This window comes from Pseudophryne corroboree, chromosome 4, assembly GCF_028390025.1.
Source record: "Pseudophryne corroboree isolate aPseCor3 chromosome 4, aPseCor3.hap2, whole genome shotgun sequence".
NCBI lineage: Eukaryota > Metazoa > Chordata > Amphibia > Anura > Myobatrachidae > Pseudophryne > Pseudophryne corroboree.
In genome coordinates, this window is record NC_086447.1 from 203497699 (window position 1) to 203520159 (window position 22461).

Sequence of the window (22461 nt, forward strand, 5' to 3'; positions counted from 1 at the left end):
CGGGAAGTGCTACAACAGCACGGCTGGATTCTCAATATTCCAAAGTCACAGCTGGTCCCGACGACACGTCTTCTGTTCCTGGGAATGATTCTGGACACAGACCAGAAAAAAGAGTGTTTCTTCCAGTGGAAAAAGCCGAGGAGTTGTCATCTCTAGTCAGAGACATCCTAAAACCGGGACAGGTGTCGGTATATCAATGCACACGAGTCCTGGGAAAAATGGTAGCTTCGTACGAGGCAATTCCATTCGGAAGGTTCCACGCAAGGACTTTCCAGTGGGACCTGTTGGACAAATGGTCCGGGTCTCATCTCCAGATGCAACAGCGGATAACCCTGTCGGCAAGGACCAGGGTGTCGCTGCTGTGGTGGCTGCAGAGGGCTCATCTACTAGAGGGCCGCAGATTCGGAATACAGGACTGGGTCCTGGTGACCACGGATGCCAGCCTTCGGGGCTGGGGGGCAGTCACACAGGGAAGAAATTTCCAAGGACTGTGGTCAAATCAGGAGATTTCGCTTCACATAAATATTCTGGAGCTAAGGGCCATTTACAATGCCCTAAGTCAAGCAAGACCCCTGCTTCAGAACCGGCCGGTGCTGATCCAGTCAGACAACATCACGGCGGTCGCCCATGTAAACAGACAGGGCGGCACAAGAAGCAGGAGGGCAATGGCAGAAGCCACAAGGATTCTCCGATGGGCAGAGAATCATGTGTTAGCACTGACAGCAGTATTCATTCCGGGAGTGGACAACTGGGAAGCAGACTTCCTCAGCAGGCACGACCTCCACCCGGGAGAATGGGGACTTCATCCAGAAGTTTTCCGAATGCTGGTCAACCGTTGGGAAAAACCACAGGTGGACATGATGGCGTCCCGCCTAAACAAAAAGCTAAAAAGGTATTGCGCCAGGTCAAGGGACCCTCAGGCGATCGCTGTGGACGCTCTAGTGACACCGTGGGTGTACCAGTCGGTTTATGTGTTTCCTCCTCTGCCTCTCATACCCAAGGTACTGAGAATAATAAGAAGACGAGGAGTGAGAACTATTCTCGTGGCTCCGGATTGGCCAAGAAGAGCTTGGTACCCGGAACTTCAAGAGATGCTTGCAGAGGACCCTTGGCCTCTGCCGCTCAGACAAGACCTGCTGCAGCAGGGACCCTGTCTGTTCCAAGACTTACCGCGGCTGTGTTTGACGGCATGGCGGTTGAACGCCGGATCCTAAAGGAAAAAGGTATTCCGGAGGAAGTCATCCCTACCCTGATCAAAGCCAGGAAGGATGTCACCGCAAAGCATTATCACCGCATTTGGCGGAAATATGTTGCTTGGTGTGAGGCCAAGAAGGCCCCAACGGAGGAATTTCAACTGGGTCGTTTCCTACATTTCCTGCAAGCAGGTGTGACTTTGGGCCTCAAATTGGGGTCCATTAAGGTCCAGATCTCGGCCCTGTCGATTTTCTTCCAGAAAGAACTGGCTTCACTGCCTGAAGTTCAGACTTTTGTCGAGGGAGTCCTGCATATTCAGCCTCCTTTTGTGCCTCCAGTGGCACCTGGGGATCTCAATGTGGTCTTGGAGTTTCTAAAATCACATTGGTTTGAACCACTTAAGACTGTGGATTTAAAATATCTCACATGGAAAGTGGTTATGTTGTTGGCTCTGGCTTCGGCCAGACGGGTGTCAGAATTGGCGGCTTTATCCTGTAAAAGCCCCTATCTGATTTTCCATATGGATAGGGCAGAGTTGAGGACTCGTCCTCAGTTTCTCCCGAAGGTGGTATCAGCTTTTCACTTGAACCAACCAATTGTGGTGCCTGTGGCTACTAGGTACTTGGAGGATTCCAAGTTTCTGGACGTAGTCAGGGCCCTGAAAATTTATGTTTCCAGGACGGCTGGAGTCAGGAAAACTGACTCGCTGTTTATTCTATATGCACCCAACAAGCTGGGTGCACCTGCTTCTAAGCAGACTATCGCGCGCTGGATTTGTAGCACTATTCAGCTGGCGCATTCTGCGGTGGGACTACCGCAGCCTAAAAACATTCCACAAGGAAGGTGGGCTCATCTTGGGCGGCTGCCCGAGGGGTCTCGGCTTTACAACTTTGCCGAGCTGCTACTTGGTCAGGGGCAAACACGTTTGCAAAATTCTATAAATTTGATACCCTGGCTGAGGAGGACCTGGAGTTCTCTCATTCGGTGCTGCAGAGTCATCCGCACTCTCCCGCCCGTTTGGGAGCTTTGGTATAATCCCCATGGTCCTTACGGAGTCCCCAGCATCCACTAGGACGTTAGAGAAAATAAGAATTTACTCACCGGTAATTCTATTTCTCGTAGTCCGTAGTGGATGCTGGGCGCCCGTCCCAAGTGCGGATTGTCTGCAATACTTGTACATAGTTATTGTTACACAAATCGGGTTGTTATGGCGAGCCATCTGTTCAGAGGCTCCATTGTTATCATACTGTTAACCGGGGTTCCTATCACGAGTTGTACGGTGTGATTGGTGTGGCTGGTATGAGTCTTACCCGGGATTCAAAATCCTTCCTTATTGTGTCAGCTCTTCCGGGCACAGTGTCCTAACTGAGGCTTGGAGGAGGGTCATAGGGGGAGGAGCCAGTGCACACCAGGTAGTCCTAAATCTTTCTTAGAGTGCCCAGTCTCCTGCGGAGCCTGTCTATTCCCCATGGTCCTTACGCAGTCCCCAGCATCCACTACGGACTAAGAGAAAATAAGAATTTACTCACCGGTAATTCTATTTCTCGTAGTCCGTAGTGGATGCTGGGAACTCCGTAAGGACCATGGGGAATAGCGGGCTCCGAAGGAGGCTGGGCACTCTAGAAAGATCTTAGACTACCTGGTGTGCACTGGCTCCTCCCACTATGACCCTCCTCCAAGCCTCAGTTAGGTACTGTGCCCGGACGAGCGTACACAATAAGGAAGGATATTGAATCCCGGGTAAGACTCATACCAGCCACACCAATCACACCGTACAACTCGTGATATGAAACACAGTTAACAGTATGAAACAATAGAGCCTCTCAACAGATGGCTCAACAATAACCCGATTTAGTTAACAATAACTATGTACAAGTAATGCAGATAAACCGCACTTGGGATGGGCGCCCAGCATCCACTACGGACTACGAGAAATAGAATTACCGGTGAGTAAATTCTTATTTTCTCTAACGTCCTAGTGGATGCTGGGAACTCCGTAAGGACCATGGGGATTATACCAAAGCTCCCAAACGGGCGGGAGAGTGCGGATGACTCTGCAGCACCGAATGAGAGAACTCCAGGTCCTCCTCAGCCAGGGTATCAAATTTGTAGAATTTTGCAAACGTGTTTGCCCCTGACCAAGTAGCTGCTCGGCAAAGTTGTAAAGCCGAGACCCCTCGGGCAGCCGCCCAAGATGAGCCCACCTTCCTTGTGGAATGGGCATTGACAGATTTTGGCTGTGGCAGGCCTGCCACAGTATGTGCAAGCTGAATTGTACTACAAATCCAACGAGCAATAGTCTGCTTAGAAGCAGGAGCACCCAGCTTGTTGGGTGCATATAGGATAAACAGCGAGTCAGATTTTCTGACTCCAGCCGTCCTGGAAACATATATTTTCAGGGCCCTGACAACGTCTAGCAACTTGGAGTCCTCCAAATCCTTAGTAGCCGCAGGCACCACAATAGGCTGGTTCAGGTGAAACGCTGACACCACCTTAGGGAGAAACTGGGGACGAGTCCTCAATTCTGCCCTATCCATATGGAAAATCAAATAAGGGCTTTTACAAGACAAAGCCGCCAATTTTGATACTCGCCTGGCAGAAGCCAAGGCAAATAACATAACCACCTTCCATGTGAGATATTTCAGATCCACGGTTTTTAGTGGTTCAAACCAAAGTGATTTTAAGAAAACTCAACACCACGTTGAGATCCCAAGGTGCCACAGGAGGCACAAACGGGGGCTGACTATGCAGCACTCCTTTTATAAATGTCTGAACTTCAGGTACTGAAGCTAGTTCTTTTTTGAAAGAAAATCGACAGAGCCGAGATCTGTACCTTAATGGAACCCAATTTAAGGCCCATAGTCACTCCTGCTTGCAGGAAATGCAGAAATCGACCTAGTTGAAATTCCTCTGTTGGGGCCCTTTCGGCCTCACACCATGCAACATATTTTCGCCATATGCGGTGATAATGAGTTGCTGTAACCTCTTTCCTGGCTTTAGTAAGCGTAGGAATTACTTCCTCCGGAATACCCTTTTCCTTCAGGATCCGGCGTTCAACCGCCATGCCGTCAAACGCAGCCGCGGTAAGTCTTGGAACAGACAGGGCCCCTGCTGCCGCAGGTCCTGACTGAGTGGCAGAGGCCATTGGTCCTCTGATATAAATTCTTGAAGTTCTGGGTACCAAGCTCTTCTTGGCCATCCACGAGTATCGTTCTTACTCCTCGCCTTCTTATTATTCTCAGTACCTTTGGTATGAGAGGCAGAGGGGAGAACACCTAAACCGACTGGTACACCCACGGTGTTACCAGAGCGGCCATAGCTATCGCCTGAGGGTCCCTTGACCTGGAGCAATATCTTTTATAGCTTTTTGTTAAGGCGGGACGCCATCATGTCCACCTGTGGCCTTTCCCAATGGTGTACAATCCTATTGGAAGACTTCTGGAGGAAGTCCCCATTCTCCCGGGTGGAGGTCGTGTCTGTTGAGAAGATCTGCTTCCCAGTTGTCCACTCCGGGAATGAACACTGCTGACAGTGCTAACACATGATTTTCCGCCTATCGGAGAATCCTTGTGGCTTCTGCCATCGCCATCCTGCTTTTTGTGCCGCCCTGTTGATTACATGGGCGACTGCCGTGATGTTGTCTGATTGGATCAGTACCGGCTGGTTTTGAAGCAGAGGCCTTGCTGGCCTCAGGGCATTGTAAATGGCCCTCAGATCCAGAATATTTATGTGTAGGGAAATAACCTGACTTGACCAAAGTCCCTGGAAGTTTCTTCCCTATGTGACTGCCCCCCAGCCTCAAAGGCTGGAATCCATGGTCACTAGGACCTAGTCCTGTATGCCGAACCTGCGGCCCTCTTGAAGATGGGCACTCTGCAGCCACCACAGTAGAGATACCCTGGTCCTTGGAGACAGGGTTATCAGCCTATGCATCGGAAGATGCGATCCGGACCACTTGTCCAACAGGTCCCTCTGAAAAGTTCTTGTATGGAACCTGCCTAATGGGATTGCTTCGTAAGAAGCTAGCATTTTTCCCAGGACTCGCGTGCAATGATGCACCGCTACCTATTTTGGTTTCAGGAGGTCTCTGACTAGAGATGACAACTCCTTGGCTTTCTCCTCCGGGAGAAACACTATTTCTGGTTTATGTCCAGAACCATCCCCAGGAACAGTAGACGTGTCATAGGAACCAGCTGTGACTTTGGACTGTTTAGAATCCACCTATGCTGTTGTAGCACTTTCCAAAATAGTGCTACCCCGACTACCAACTGCTCCTTGGACCTCGCCCTTATAACGAGATTGTCCAATTACGGGATAATTACAACTCCCTTTTTTTGAAGGAGTATCATCATTTCGGCCATTACCTTGATAAAACACCCTCGGTGCCATGTACAGTCCAAACGGCAGTGTCTGGACTTGGTAATGGTAATCCTGTACCACAAATCTGAGGTACTCCTGGCGAGGATGGTAAATGGGGACATGCAGGTAAGCATCCTTGATGTCCCGGGATACCATGTAATCCCCCTCGTCCAGGCTTGCAATAACCGCCCTGAGCGATTCCATCTTGAACTTGAATTTTTTTATGTTCAAGGATTTTAAATATAAAATGGGTCACACCGAACCATGCGGTTTCGGTACCCCAACCCGTGTGGAATAGTAACCCCGTCCTTGTTGAAGTAGGGGCACCTTGAGTATTACCTGCTGGGAATACCGCTTATTAATTGCCTCTAGCACAGCCTCCCTGCTTGAGGGAGTTGTCAGCAAGGCATATTTTAGGAAACGGCTGGGGGGGAGACATCTCTAATTCCAGCTTGTACCCCTGAAATACTACTTGGAAGAAACAGGGATCCACCTGTGAGCGAGCCCACTAATTGCTGAAATTTTTGAGGCGGCCCCCCACCGTACCTGGCTACACCTGTGGAGCACCCGCGTCATGGTGTGTACTCACAGGAGGCGGGGGAAGAATCTTGATTCTGGGAACAGGCTGACTGGTGCAGCTTTTTCCCTCTACCCTTGTCTCTGTACAGAAAGGAAGCGCCATTTGACCCGCTTGCTTTTCTGAAGCCGAAAGGACTGTACCTTTTTCTGTGAGGAAACCTGAGGTAAAATTATTTCTTCCCAGCAGTTGCTGTGGATACGAGGTCCCAGAGACCATCCCCAAATAATTCCTCACTCTTATAAGGCTCTCTATGCGCTTTTTAAGTCAGCATCACCTGTCCAGTGACAGGTCTCTAATACCCTCCTGACAGAATGGACATTACATTTATTTTGGATGCCAGCCGGCAAAATATCCCTCTGTGCATCCCCCATATATAAGACAACGTCTTTAATATGTTTTTATGTTTGCCAACTATTATCCCTGTTTGACAGGGTCACCAACCACGCTGCAGCAGCACTATCTGCAGGTCTCAGTCTAGTACCTGAGTGTGTAAATACAGACTTCAGGATAGCCTCCTGTTTTTTTTATCAACAGGTACCTATTAAAGTGGCCGTATCCTAAGACGGCAGTGCCACCATTTTTGACAAACGTGTGAGCGCATTATCCACCCTAGGGGATATCTCCCAGCGCAACTTATCCTCCTGGCGGGAAAGGGTACGCCATCAGTAACTTTTTATAAATTACCAGTTTCTTAACGGGGGAACCCACGCTTTTCACACACTTCATTTATTCATCTGATGGGGGAACAAAACACTGCCTGTTTTTTCTCCCCAAACCTAAAACCCATTTATAGAGGTTAAAGTCAGAAATGTATAACACATTTTTTATTGCCGGGATCAAGTCACGGATTGGATTGTGTATATGTCTCCACCTTGTCGACACTGGAGTCAGACTCCGTGTCGACATCTGTGTCTGCCATCTGAGAGAGCGGGCGTTTTTGAGCCCCTGATGGCCTTTGAGACGCCTGGGCAGGCGCGGGCTGCGAAGCCGGCTGTCCCACAGCTGTTACGTCATCCACCCTTTTATGTAAGGAGTTGACACTGTCGGTTAATACCTTTTACCTCTCTATCCACTCTGGTGTCGGCCCCACAGGGGGCGACATCACATATATCGGCCTCTGTTCCGTCACCATATAAGCCTCCTCATTCAACATGTCGACACAGCCGTACCGACACACCGCAGACACACAGGGAATGCTCTAAACGAGGACAGGACCCACAAAAGCCCTTTGGGGGGACAGAGTGAGAGTATGCCAGCACACACCAGAGCGCCATATACTGCAGGGACTAACTGAGTTATGTCCCCTATAGCTTTATATCTATATATATAATGTATACTGCGCCTAAATTTAGTGCCCCCTCTCTCTTTTTTTAACCCTTGTAGACTGCAGGGGAGAGCCAGGGAGCTTCCCTCCAACGGAGCTGTGAGGGAAAATGGCGCCAGTGTGCTGAGGAGATAGGCTCCGCCCCTTTTTCGCGGCCTATTCTCCCGTTTTTTATGGACTTCTGGCAGGGGTATTTACCTCATATATAGCCCCTGGGGCTATATATTGAGGTATTTTTGCCAGCCAAGGTGTTTTTATTGCTGCCTCAGGGCGCCCCCCCCCAGCGCCCTGCACCCTCAGTGACCGGAGTATGAAGTGTGTGAGAGGAGCAATGGCGCACAGCTGCAGTGCTGTGCGCTACCTTGGTGAAGACTGAGTCTTCATGCCGCCGATTTTCCGGACCATCTTCTTGCTTCTGGCTCTGTAAGGGGGACGGCGGCGCGGCTCCGGGACCGAACATCAAGGCTGGGCCTGCGGTCGATCCCTCTGGAGCTAATGGTGTCCAGTAGCCTAAGAAGACCAATCCGGCTGCAAGCAGGCGAGTTCGCTTCTTCTCCCCTTAGTCCCTCGCTGCAGTGAGCCTGTTGCCAGCAGGTCTCACTGAAAAGAACAAATTCTAAGACTATAACTTTCTAAGAGCTCAGGAGAGCCCCTAGTGTGCATCCAACCTCGGCCGGGCACGAAATCTAACTGAGGCTTGGAGGAGGGTCATAGTGGGAGGAGCCAGTGCACACCAGGTAGTCTAAGATCTTTCTAGAGTGCCCAGCCTCCTTCGGAGCCCGCTATTCCCCATGGTCCTTACGGAGTTCCCAGCATCCACTAGGACGTTAGAGAAATAGAATTACCGGTGAGTAAATTCTTATTTTTTTGTGTGAAGCAAACACCAAATAGGACAAAATAACAGAAATTTTCAGCATGCACCACCCTAAAGTCAGTACTTTGTAGAGCCACCTTTTGCGGCAATTACAGCTGCATGTCGCTTTGTATAAGTCTCTGAGCTTGCCACATCTTGTCACTGGGGTTTTTGCCCATTCCTCAAGGCAAAACTGCTCCAGCTCCTTCATGTTGGATGGTTTCCACTTGTAAACAGTAATCTTCAAGTCTGACCACAGATTCTCAATTGGATTGAGATCTGGGCTTTGACTAATAAGCCCTGCACACTGGGCGATACGACTCAAAGATATGAACGTTCATATCTTTGAGTGTGGAGGCACAAGCGATGAACGATGCGCGGCATCGCTGATCGTGAGCTGCTTAACTAAATGCTGCCAATAAATATTGGGATAGTTAGTCCCCACAAATAGATAAACACAAGAACAAATTGGCGCTAAAGAGCTAAATAAGATAAAAATATCACAATTTTATTAAATACTCTGTATAATCCTATTGTTGCAACATTTGTTCAAAACATTGTTTATGTAAATAAGGGCATATCATAGCACTGCATTCAATAAAAAGTTCCATATAAAAATATATATAGAATTTAAAAAATTATGCTGGAGCTCAAATATTAAAGTTCATCCATATGTTATAGCCACAGTCCAGGAACAGGTACAAGCGAATGGCGAATGGAATATAGCCACAGTCCAGGAACAGGTACAAGCAAATGGAATATTTACCAACTGCAGTTGGAGATGGGGACCTTGTATTGGCTTGGTTCAAGAATCTGCTTGGTCCAGTTTGTAAGCTCAGGTCCGTGTTTGCAAGTATCCAAATTGCTTATGAAAGTTCCTATATCCGACTTCCAGGCTTAGTCTTTGGATGAATATGTTAGAGTCCAGCTCCTCCACTTGCTCAAGAATATCCCTGTATTTAGCACCATCCATCTTTCCCTTGACTCGAAACAGTTTACCAGTCCCTGCTGCTGAAAAACATCCCCACAGCATGATGCTGCCACCACCATGTTTCACTGGTTTGCGCCAGACATAGCGTTTCGCTTGGTGGCCGAAAAGTTCAATTTTAGTCTCATCTGACCAGAAAACCTTCCTCCATACATTTGGGGAGTCGTCCACATGCCTTTTGGCAAACTCAAAACGTTCTTATTTTTAACACTAGGTAATGGCTATTCTGCAGCGGGGTACACTGGTATTCCACAGGGAATAACATTGGGGTGTAGATTTGGATCTTGATCTGAGGCACCAACGGGCTAAAGCTTTGACTGTTCCCAGGATGCACTGCAACGCCTCCTCTATATCCCCGCCTCCATGCACTGGTGCTCAGTTTGTAAGTTGGTGCCTGCAGTGCAGGCATCTAACAGGTGGCCTGGCTAGGCAGCCCTGAAAAGAGCTTTTTTAAAGAAAGAAGACTTCAAGGGCTGCAGCACAGGCATGTCAGTCTCACATTCTGTTTTGTGGCTACATCACCTCCCTCAGCGGCGCTGCATATTCCCGCGCCCTGGTTGTCGGGTACTTGCAGCGTGTACTTACTCTCTGGTTCCCTTAAGGCACACATCACTGCTGCTCTCCTGGATCGCGTGGTCGCACTTCAGGGAGGAGGTAAGAGGGTCCACTAGCTGGGACCCACCGAAATGGCGATCCGGTCGCGTCCCCAGGAGACGGACCGCGCCGCTGGCATGGACCCTGTGGATGTGCAGGGACACCACTATATCCACCAGGGCAGGGAGCACAGGTCGGATTTACCAAAATCCGTTTAACGTAGGTTCCATAGTACCCAGTGGTGAAGTTTAGCAGAGGGGGATAAGGCGCTGACCTGTAGCCCCTCCCACAGCTCCAGGCGCCATCTACTGCTGGTGTTCCCGCCCTGGAGCTGCATCTCTCTGTCCCTCATTCCCTGTCAGTGTTTGAACGCCATTTCACAGAGCTGCGCTGATCCTGGGACTGCTGGGCACTGTCTTCTCTGTAAAGCCGCCTGTCTCATCAGCGCTGTGCATTTACAGGGCACTTAAGTATTCTACATGTCATTTAGACAGCGTTGGTTAAGAACAAGTGCACTCTATATTAATATTTAGTACAAGTATTCTGTGATATACATCCACTGTTTACTGTGCATTGTTATATCTGTATACATACATAGTTATCTGTAGTATTACTAGTCCAGTGCAGTTTTATTGATTATATGTAATCATTTCTGCATTGTACCTGTGACTGTGTGTGCCTATAGCTGCTGCGTGGTTTCTATTCTGTGTATCACACATATTGCTATCAGTATATTCTGTACCCTGGGGGGCTAAGTGCGTCAGGGTCTCATATACCGTGTTCCACAGGATATACTATTTTGTATTTTTCACTGTGTGTTTCAGTCACCTCATACTGCTTAAATCCTCTGTTTGTGCTGTGCATTTGCGGTCACATAACACAGGGGTTTTTTTTTGTCAGGTATTGTGTTTCTCTTACGTCCTAGAGGATACTGGGGACTCCGTAAGGACCATGAGGTATAGACGGCTCCGCAGGAGACATGGGCACTGTAAGACTCTAGAATGGGTGTGCTCTGGCTCCTCCCTCTATGCCCCTCCTCCAGACCTCAGTTAGATCCTGTGACCAGAGGAGACTGGATGCACTGCAGGGGAGCTCTACTGAGTTTCTCTGAAAAGACTTTTGTTAGGTTTTTTATTTTCAGGGAGCACTGCTGGCAACAGGCTCCCTGCTTCGTGGGACTGAGGGGAGAGAAGCAGACCCACTTTCCTGGACTGATGGGCTCTGCTTCTTAGGCTACTGGACACCATTAGCTCCAGAGGGTCGGAACACAGGTGTCATCCTTGCTGTTCGTCCCAGAGCCGCGCCGCCGTCCTCCTCACAGAGCCGGAAGATAGAAGCCGGGTAAGTATATGAAGCAAGAAGACGTCAAAGGCGGCAGAAGACTTCAGATCTTCACTGAGGTACCGCGCAGCAGTCGCACTGCGCGCCATTGCTCCCACACACACACAAGGCACAGCATGGGTGCAGGGCGCAGGGAGGGGCACCCTGGGCAGCAATAATCACCTCAAATGAAACTGGCAGCATTCTTAGATACTGCGGAGGCAGTATATTATATAACCCCCGCCAGTATAAATAAATGAGCGGGACCGAAGCCCGCCGTCAAGGGGGCGGGGCTTGATCCTCCAGCACTAACCAGTGCCATTTTCTCCACAGCACACTGCAGAGAAGCTGCTCCCGGACTCTCCCCTGCTGAACACAGAAACGGGGCAAAAACGAGGGGGGGCACATTATTTGGTGCAAAATTGTATATTTATAAAGCGCTATTTAGGCTGGGACTTTTGGTTTCAGTATATTGTGGCGCTAGGTGTGTGCTGGCATACTCTCTGTCTCTCCAAAGGGCCTTATTGTGGGTCTGTCCCCATATTTCAGTTATCCCAGTGTGTGTGGGGGTGTCAGTACGTGTGTGTCGACATGTCCGAAGCGGAAGGCTCGTCTAGGGAGGAAGCAGAGCAGATGGTGGTGGTGTCTCCGTCGGCACAGCCGACACCTGATTGGGTGGACATGTGGAATGTTTTGAATGCTAATGTGGCTTTATTACATAAAAGATTCGACAAAGGAGTCCAAAGACAAAGCTGGGAAGCAACCCATGGCTTTTACTGTGTCACAGGACCTTTCAGGGTCCCATAAACGTCCCTTTACCCAGATAGCAGACACTGATACCGACACGGGTTCCGACTCCAGTGTTGACTATGATGAGGCGAGGTTGCACCCAAGAGTCGTCAAAAGTATTCAATAATAAGAATTTACTTACCGATAATTCTATTTCTCATAGTCCGTAGTGGATGCTGGGGACTCCGAAAGGACCATGGGGAATAGCGGCTCCGCAGGAGACTGGGCACAAAGTCAAAGCTTTAGGACTAGCTGGTGTGCACTGGCTCCTCCCCCTATGACCCTCCTCCAAGCCTCAGTTAGGATACTGTGCCCGGACGAGCGTACACAATAAGGAAGGATTTTGAATCCCGGGTAAGACTCATACCAGCCACACCAATCACACCGTACAACTTGTGATCTGAACCCAGTTAACAGCATGATAACAGAAGGAGCCTCTGAAAAGATGGCTCACAACAACAATAACCCGATTTTTGTAACAATAACTATGTACAAGTAATGCAGACAATCCGCACTTGGGATGGGCGCCCAGCATCCACTACGGACTATGAGAAATAGAATTATCGGTAAGTAAATTCTTATTTTCTCTAACGTCCTAGTGGATGCTGGGGACTTGAAAGGACCATGGGGATTATACCAAAGCTCCCAAACGGGCGGGAGAGTGCGGATGACTCTGCAGCACCGAATGAGAGAACTCCAGGTCCTCCTCAGCCAGGGTATCAAATTTGTAGAATTTAGCAAACGTGTTTGCCCCTGACCAAGTAGCTGCTCGGCAAAGTTGTAAAGCCGAGACCCCTCGGGCAGCCGCCCAAGATGAGCCCACTTTCCGTGTGGAATGGGCTTTTACAGATTTTGGCTGTGGCAGGCCTGCCACAGAATGTGCAAGCTGAATTGTACTACAAATCCAACGAGCAATCGTCTGCTTAGAAGCAGGAGCACCCAGCTTGTTGGGTGCATACAGGATAAACAGCGAGTCAGATTTTCTGACTCCAGCCGTCCTGGAAACATATATTTTCAGGGCCCTGACTACGTCCAGCAACTTGGAATCCTCCAAGTCCCTAGTAGCCGCAGGCACCACAATAGGTTGGTTTAAGTGAAATGCTGAAACCACCGTAGGGAGAAATTGAGGACGAGTCCTCAATTCTGCCCTGTCCGTATGAAAAATTAGGTAAGGGCTTTTATAGGATAAAGCCGCCAATTCTGATACTCGCCTGGCTGAACCCAGGGCTAACAGCATTACCACTTTCCATGTGAGATATTTCAAGTCCACAGTGGTGAGTGGTTCAAACCAATGTGATTTTAGGAATCCCAACACTACATTGAGATCCCAAGGTGCCACTGGAGGCACAAAAGGAGGCTGTATATGCAGTACTCCCTTGACAAACGTCTGAACTTCAGGAACAGAAGCTAGTTCTTTTTGGAAGAATATCGACAGGGCCGAAATTTGAACCTTAATGGACCCTAATTTGAGGCCCATAGACAGTCCTGTTTGCAGGAAATGCAGGAATCGACCCAGTTGAAATTCCTCTGTAGGGGCCTTCCTGGCCTCGCACCACGCAACATATTTACACCAAATACGGTGATAATGTTGTACGGTTACATCCTTCCTGGCTTTGATCAGGGTAGGGATGACTTCATCCGGAATGCCTTTTTCCTTCAGGATCCGGCGTTCAACCGCCATGCCGTCAAACGCAGCCGCGGTAAGTCTTGGAACAGACATGGTCCCTGCTGGAGCAGGTCCTGTCTTAGAGGTAGAGGCCACGGGTCTTCCGTGAGCATCTCTTGAATTTCCGGGTACCAAGTCCTTCTTGGCCCATCCGGAGCCACGAGTATAGTCTTTACTCCTCTCCTTCTTATGATTCTCAGTACTTTTGGTATGAGAGGGAGAGGAGGGAACACATACACTGACCGGTACACCCACGGTGTTACCAGAGCGTCCACAGCTATTGCCTGAGGGTCCCTTGACCTGGAGCAATATCTGTCCAGTTTTTTGTTGAGGCGAGACGCCATCATGTCCACCTTTGGTTTTTCCCAACGGTTTACAATCATGTGGAAGACTTCTGGGTGAAGTCCTCACTCCCCCGGGTGAAGATCGTGTCTGCTGAGGAAGTCTGCATCCCAGTTGTCCACTCCCGGAATGAACACTGCTGACAGTGCTATCACATGATTTTCCGCCCAGCGAAGAATCCTTGCCACTTCCGTCATTGCCCTCCTGCTTCTTGTGCCGCCCTGTCTGTTTACGTGGGCGACTGCCGTGATGTTGTCCGACTGGATCAATACTGGCTGACCCTGAAGCAGAGGCCTTGCCTGACTTAGGGCATTGTAAATGGCCCTTAGTTCCAGGATATTTATGTGAAGTGACGTTTCCATGCTTGACCACAAGCCCTGGAAATTTCTTCCCTGTGTGACTGCTCCCCAGCCTCTCAGGCTGGCATCCGTGGTCACCAGGACCCAATCCTGAATGCCGAATCTGCGGCCCTCTAGGAGATGAGCACTCTGTAACCACCACAGGAGAGACACCCTTGTCCTTGGAGACAGGGTTATCCGCTGATGCATTTGAAGATGCGATCCGGACCATTTGTCTAGCAGATCCAACTGAAAAGTTCTTGCGTGGAATCTGCCGAATGGAATCGCTTCGTAAGAAGCCACCATCTTTCCCAGGACCCTTGTGCATTGATGTACTGACACTTGGCCTGGTCTTAGAAGGTTCCTGACTAGGTCGGATAACTCCTTGGCTTTCTCCTCCGGGAGAAACACCTTTTTCTGTACTGTGTCCAGAATCATCCCTAGGAACAGCAGATGTGTCGTCGGAATTAGCTGCGATTTTGGAATATTTAGAATCCATCCGTGCTATCGTAGTACTACTTGAGATAGTGCTACTCCGACCTCTAACTGTTCTCTGGACCTTGCCCATATCAGGAGATCGTCCAAGTAAGGGATGATTAAGACGCCTTTTCTTCGAAGAAGAATCATCATTTCGGCCATTACCTTGGTAAAGACCCGGGGTGCCGTGGACAATCCAAACGGCAGCGTCTGAAACTGATAGTGACAGTTCTGTACCACAAACCTGAGGTACCCTTGGTGAGAAGGGCAAATTGGGACATGGAGTTAAGCATCCTTGATGTCCAGAGACACCATATAGTCCCCTTCTTCCAGGTTCGCTATCACTGCTCTGAGTGACTCCATCTTGAACTTGAACCTTTTTATGTAAGTGTTCAAGGCTTTCAGATTTAAAATGGGTCTCACCGAGCCGTCCGGCTTCGGTACCACAAACAGCGTGGAGTAATACCCCTTTCCCTGTTGTAGGAGGGGTACCTTGATTATCACTTGCTGGGAATACAGCTTGTGAATGGCTTCCAATACCGCCTCCCTGTCGGGGGTAGACGTTGGTAAAGCAGACTTCAGGAACCGGCGAGGGGGAGACGTCTCGAATTCCAATTTGTACCCCTGAGATACTACCTGCAGGATCCAGGGGTCCACTTGCAAATGAGCCCACTGCGCGCTGAAAATCTTGAGACGGGCCCCCACTTTGCCTGAGTCCGCTTGTAAGGCCCCAGCGTCATGCTGAGGACTTGGCAGAAGCGGGGGAGGGCTTCTGTTCGTGGGAAGAGGCTGTTTGCTGCAGTCTTTTTCCCCTTCCTCTGCCCCGGGGCAGATATGAGTGGCCTTTCGCCCGCTTGCCCTTATGGGGACGAAAGGACTGAGCCTGAAAAGACGGTATCTTTTTCTGCTGCGAGGTGACTTGGGGTAAAAAGGTGGATTTTCCAGCCGTTGCCGTGGCCACCAGGTCCGATAGACCGACCCCAAATAACTCCTCCCCTTTATACGGCAATACTTCCATATGCCGTTTGGAATCCGCATCCCCTGACCACTGTCGCGTCCATAATCCTCTTCTGGCAGAAATGGACATCGCACTTACTCTTGATGCCAGAGTGCAAATATCCCTCTGTGCATCTCGCATATATAGAAATGCATCCTTTAAATGCTCTATAGTCAATAATATATTGTCCCTGTCCAGGGTATCAATATTTTCAGTCAGGGAGTCCGACCAAGCCACCCCAGCACTGCACATCCAGGCTGAGGCGATTGCTGGTCGCAGTATAATACCAGTATGTGTGTATATACTTTTAAGGATATTTTCCAGCTTCCTATCAGCTGGTTCCTTGAGGGCGGCCGTATCAGGGGACGGTAACGCCACTTGTTTTGATAAGCGTGTGAGCGCCTTATCTACGCTAGGGGGTGTTTCCCAACGCGCCCTAACCTCTGGCGGGAAAGGGTATAATGCCAATAATTTTTTAGAAATTAGCAGTTTTTTATCGGGGGGAAACCCACGCTTCATCACACACCTCATTTAATTCATCCGATTCAGGAAAAACTACGGGTAGTTTTTTCACACCCCACATAATACCCTTTTTTGTGGTACTTGTAGTATCAGAAATGTTCAAAACCTCCTTCATTGCCGTGATCATGTAACGTGTGGCCCTACTGGAAAATACGTTTGTTTCCTCACCGTCGACACTGGAGTCAGTGTCCGTATCGACCTGAGGTAACGGGCGTTTTATAGCCCCTGACGGTGTTTGAGACGCCTGTACAGGTATCAACTGATTTGCCGGCTGTCTCATGTCGTCAACAGTCTTTCGTAAAGTGCCGACACTATCACGTAATTCTTTCCATAAGACCATCCAGTCAGGTGTCGACTCCCTAGGGGGTGACATCACTAACACAGGCAATTGCTCCGCCTCCACACCATTTTCCTCCTCATACATGTCGACACAGCGTACCGACACACAGCACACACACAGGGAATGCTCTGATAGAGGACAGGACCCCACTAGCCCTTTGGGGAGACAGAGGGAGAGTTTGCCAGCACACACCAGAGCGCTATATATATATATATATATATATATATATAGGGATAACCTTATATAAGTGTTTTTCCCTAATATAGCTGCTGTATATATTAATATGCCAATTTAGTGCCCCCCCTCTCTTGTTTTACCCTGTTTCTGTTGTGCAGGACTGCAGGGGAGAGTCAGGGAGCCTTCCACCAACGGAGCTGTGAGGAAAAAATGGCGCTTGTGTGCTGAGGAGATAGGCTCCGCCCCTTTTTCGGCGGCCTTTCTCCCGCTTTTTTGTGGAAAACTGGCAGGGGTTAAATACATCCATATAGCCCAGGAGCTATATGTGATGTATTTTTAGCCATTTAAGGTATTTTCATTGCGTCCCAGGGCGCCCCCTCCCAGCGCCCTGCACCCTCAGTGACCGGAGTGTGAAGTGTGCTGAGAGCAATGGCGCACAGCTGCGGTGCTGTGCGCTACCTTATTGAAGACAGGACGTCTTCTGCCGCCGATTTTCGGGACCTCTTCACTCTTCTGGCTCTGTAAGGGGGCCGGCGGCGCGGCTCCGGGACCCATCCATGGCTGGGCCTGTGATCGTCCCTCTGGAGCTAATGTCCAGTAGCCTAAGAAGCCCAATCCACTCTGCACGCAGGTGAGTTCGCTTCTTCTCCCCTTAGTCCCTCGATGCAGTGAGCCTGTTGCCAGCAGGTCTCACTGAAAATAAAAAAACCTATTTAAACTTTTACTCTAAGCAGCTCAGGAGAGCCACCTAGATTGCACCCTTCTCGTTCGGGCACAAAATCTTAACTAAGGCTTGGAGGAGGGTCATAGGGGGAGGAGCCAGTGCACACCAGCTAGTCCTAAAGCTTTTACTTTGTGCCCAGTCTCCTGCGGAGCCGCTATTCCCCATGGTCCTTTCGGAGTCCCCAGCATCCACTAGGACGTTAGAGAAATATAATTATTGCAATAAAAGATGTTTTGCATATCACAGAGGACCCCTCTGTCCCTGACACAAGGGTCTGCATGTCTAAAGAAAAGAAACCTGAGGTAACTTTCCCCCCATCTCATGAGCTGAACTCTTTATTTGAATAAGCTTGGGAGACTCCTGACAAGAGACTGCAGGTTCCCAAGAAGATTATTATGGCGTATCCTTTCCCCTCAAAGGACAGGTTACGGTGAGAATCCTCGCCCACAGTGGACAAGGCCTTAACGCGCTTGTCCAAAAAGGTAGCACTACCGTCCCCAGATACGGCGGCCCTAAAGGATCCTGCGGATCGTAGGCAGGAATCTACCTTGAAATCAATTTATGTGACTACGTGTGCCCTGCTCAGACCTGCAGTAGCATCGGCATGGGTAGCTAGCGCAATTGCAGCTTGAGCTGATAACTTGGCATCTGACATTGTCACCCTAGACAAAGATAGTATTGTGTTGACCTTAGGTCACATCAAGGACGCAGCGTTATATATGAGAGAGGCTGCGAGAGATATTGGGCTTTTGGGTTCAAGAGCTAATGCCATGGCAGTTTCTGCTAGAAGGTTCCTGTGGACCCGTCAATAGACAGGGGATGCTGACTCAAAGAGGCATATGGAGGCTTTACCTTACAAAGGTGAACTTTTATTTGGGGATGGCCTCGCGGACCTGGTTTCCACAGCTACCGCGGGTAAGTCTTTTTTGCCTTACGTTTTCCCACAGCAAAAGAAAACCCCTCATTACCAGATGCAGTCCTTTCGGTCGCATAAGTTCAGGAGGGGGCGTGGCTCTTCTTTCTTAGCCAGAGGAAGATGTAGAGGGAAAACAACACCGGCTACGGCTAGTTCACAGGAACAAAAATCCTCCCCGGCCTCTACCAAATCCACCACTTGACGCTGGGGCTCCGCTACGGGAGCCCGCACCGGTAGGGGCACATCTTCGACTCTTCAGCCAAGTCTGGGTTCAGTCGGATTTGGATCCTTGGGTGGTCAAAATTGTATCCCAAGGCTACAAACTGGAGTTCGAAGATGTGCCTCCACACCGATTTTTCAAATCGGCCTAGCCAACTTCTTCCCCAGAGAGGGAAAGAGTTTCAGCTGCCATACTAAAGCTATGTCAACAGCAAGTCTGCTACTGTGTGCCTAAGCTGGGACGTCTCCGCCGCAAGTACCCGGGAACTGAGTCGCGGGAGTATGCAACGCCGCTTGGGAGGTGATGGAGCTGTAGCACTGGAGTGTCACCCTGACATACAGCGCTGATAGCACGGAGAAGAAATCTTCTTTCAGAAAGCTTTTTCAGGGATGCCCAGTGCAGCACTCCTGTTAGGTGACCTGCTGCTGCAGGCACCAACTCGAAACTGAGCTGGAGGCGGGGTTATAGAGGAGGCCCAAATGCATCCTGGAACAGCCTAAAGCTTTAGCCTATTGGTGCCTCTGGATCAAGATCCACTCTACACCCAGATGTTTCCCTGTGGAAACCAATGTACCCTGCTGCAGAAAGTATTATTTTATGTTGCCCTGTGATGTTGTGATAAGTGAGTAATCAGCTGAGGATTTATGTGGTGTAACTACAATTACAGGAAGCCTATGCCAGCCATGAAGATATATGGGAGTGAAATGCTGAGTATAAAAATGAATCTACGGTATGAAATCCAGAGTGTATGAGGACAGGCAACACTGACACCACTCCACCCCGACCGATTGCTATGGCGCTGTATTATTCTGCCCCTGTCCTGATGTCTACATATCTCACCTCTGAGAATGGTTCCCCGTCTCCTCCAAACATTGTTCCTCTTTTACTGTCCTATTATTATCTGCCATGTTCACAAAACTGGGAAAAAAGAGACACGGTTATACACATAGGGTTAATCACATACAAAACCGCAACCAAATAGGCAACACTGTAGGTCCTCTGTGGCCTGATCAAGGCTCAATTGTGAATTCCAGGTCCCTAAAAACGTCCCTTTATACTATTGCAGTGATCACTACAAGACACTTCTGTCACATACACCTTTTAGCAGTGTGGAGCACCTTTATCTTTAGCTCTTTATCTTTAGCTCTGGGACAAGCATAAGATATCAGACCATAGGAGACTCCAGAAACATACATGCTGACAAAAACATGCTATGGTAGCACTGCAACCCTGAAAATGTCACCATACACACTCTCATGCTATATTGTCATAGTTTCTGCTGTTTCTTCTGAAGCCTGGGGCAGGGTTTCCTATACTTGGTCCTCAAAGCAACCTACCAGTCCAGGTTTTCAAGATATCCATGCTGACATAGTGACCATGGACATGCTGTATGTATCCCTTGTTATTTATACCCCTTTCCCACTACACAAATAACCTGGTATCGACCTGGCATATTGATGGGTCGACATGGGTCGGTGTGCGGTGTGAAAGCGCCATGGTCGAAATCCTGGGTCGCCTGACCCGGTAATTCAACCCGGGAATAAAGCAGTATTATTCCTAGGTTGAATACCGGGTCAGTGGCAGCGTGAACGGGCTCCTGGGTCGATGCGACGCGGGACCTGTTCACTACATAGGAGAGAGGCGGTGAGGAGATGAGCTCATCTCCCAGCCCCGCCTCCACCTACGTCGCTATGGCAACCCAACAAGCAAATTGCCGGGTCGGGAAGCCGCCTGACAGGGTCCAATGCCGGATCCCACCCGGGAAGGACCCGTTTCCAATTCCCGGGTGGGATCCGGCATTGGCAGTGTGAAAGGGGTATTAGTGGAGGAAAAGTCTTCTGTAAATGACTGAGTAATGTTGAGTTGAGTGATAGCCTGGATTGCATTGCGGTGAATGAGGGTTATATCGCAACAACAGGAAACTATGTAGTAACATTCACCAGGGATTTAGCAGATAAGAGTGGATACTACCTATGAGTATTGCTATTAGAGTATCTCAAAATTATGGTAAAATGTCCCCAGATAAATACAAGGAGTCAAGTCTGAACTATAATATTGAGAAAAGGCACAAATACAGTCAACAAGGTCTATAACCAGAGACGGAAATAGCATTGATGTAGCAGGTGCATTGCATCAGGGCCCCTGAGGACTAAGGGGCCCACTCACTGCTGCCCAGACCAGCAACAGACCATTTTGAGTAATGTCGGATGAATGGCCCAATGCAGAGAGCAGGGTGGGCCCCACTGCCTGCGGGACCTACCACTTACCTAAGGTAGGCAAGGCTGACCTTGTGAGCGCCAGACTGATAAAGCAGTCCTGCCACCTTTCAGCTCTGATGCTGATGATCACAGCCTCTATATAACAGACAGCTGTGCATTTCTTTTATTCACTCCTCTCTGTGAATTATAAAAGCAACTCACAACCAGTGTAACTGGCACTGTCAGAGTCTGCCTGACCGAGGTGTGGGGGTTGCTGTATTCTTGCACCCACCAGGGTACATGCCCCCTCCTCTCTGCACTGCGCAAGACATTTTGCTTATACCCATGTCACCCACTGTCTCTCCCTGTCACCCTCTGCCTCTCGCTGCTTTCAGCAGTCATCCTCTGCCTCCCCTTGTCTTACGCTGTCACGCTCTGCCTCTTCTGTCACCCACTGCCATGTGACATATTGTGAACTTGGGTTGGGGTGGAGGGGGACAAATTATATTTTTGCACCTGGGCCCATCACTCATAAGTTCCACCACTGCTGCTAAGGATGTAAAATGGAGGGTCCAACAAAATTGCAGAAAACTATGGTGATGTGCAGATTTATTCCCCACAGCAGTGTTTCCCAACTCCAGTCCTCCGGGATCCCTAACAGTGCATGTGTTCCAGGTCTCCTCAAATAATCACAAATTAAATCTTTAGTACTGCGAATCTTTGAAAATGTGTCAGTCAGAAATGACTACACCTGCGCTTTAGAAAGGAGATGTGGAAAACATGCACTGTTAGATTCCCTGAAGACTATAATTGGGAATCATTGCCCTACAGCATCACAGACTACATGGACAAAATTTCAAACTTTAACCAAATTAGCCCTTTACACTGTCAACATGAATAATATTTTAACCTCTTCTCAAAACTTTAATACATACTGCCCAGACAGAATAATTGTGAAGCAAAAGAAATAAAAAATGGCTGAAAAAACTTATGACCATTATTAAGTCTCTAAAAGGGCCTACACACTGGCCAATGTTTTCGACCATCAATATTATCAACCAACGATACACACTGGACGATACTGATGATCAATTTGGACGATGTGAGAGTACATACATCTGTATCATACAAATTGACTGGCATGTATTAACGATGATCGATCAACGTGTAGGCCCCTTTAGCCAATGGTTCCCAAACGCAGTCCCCAAGGCACCCCAACAGTCCAGGTTTTAGAGCATACAAATATTGAGCATTGACCATTAGCGACATCCTGTTTTTTTTTCCTATCGTATTTTCTCTAACGTCCTAGTGGATGCTGGGGACTCCGTCAGGACCATGGGGATTAGCGGCTCCGCAGGAGACAGGGCACAAAAATAAAGCTTTAGGATCAGGTGGTGTGCACTGGCTCCTCCCCCTATGACCCTCCTCCAAGCCTCAGTTAGGTTTTTGTGCCCGTCCGAGCAGGGGTGCAATCTAGGTGGCTCTCCTAAAGAGCTGCTTAGAAAAAGTTTTTAGGTTTTTTATTTTCAGTGAGTCCTGCTGG

At 49.1% G+C, this 22461-nt stretch overlaps 1 protein-coding gene across 5 annotated transcripts in view; it reads right to left on the reverse strand.

Moving 5' to 3' along the window:
- The window catches only part of SCLY (selenocysteine lyase), a 215140-nt gene that overhangs the window by 142586 nt on the left and 50093 nt on the right, over positions 1-22461 (reverse strand). For all 5 annotated transcript variants that reach the window (XM_063915807.1, XM_063915806.1, XM_063915803.1 and 2 more), the window contains one exon: positions 19561-19638. In XM_063915807.1, the coding sequence (XP_063771877.1) occupies positions 19561-19638 (78 nt within the window). The remainder of the gene's footprint in view (positions 1-19560; positions 19639-22461) is intronic.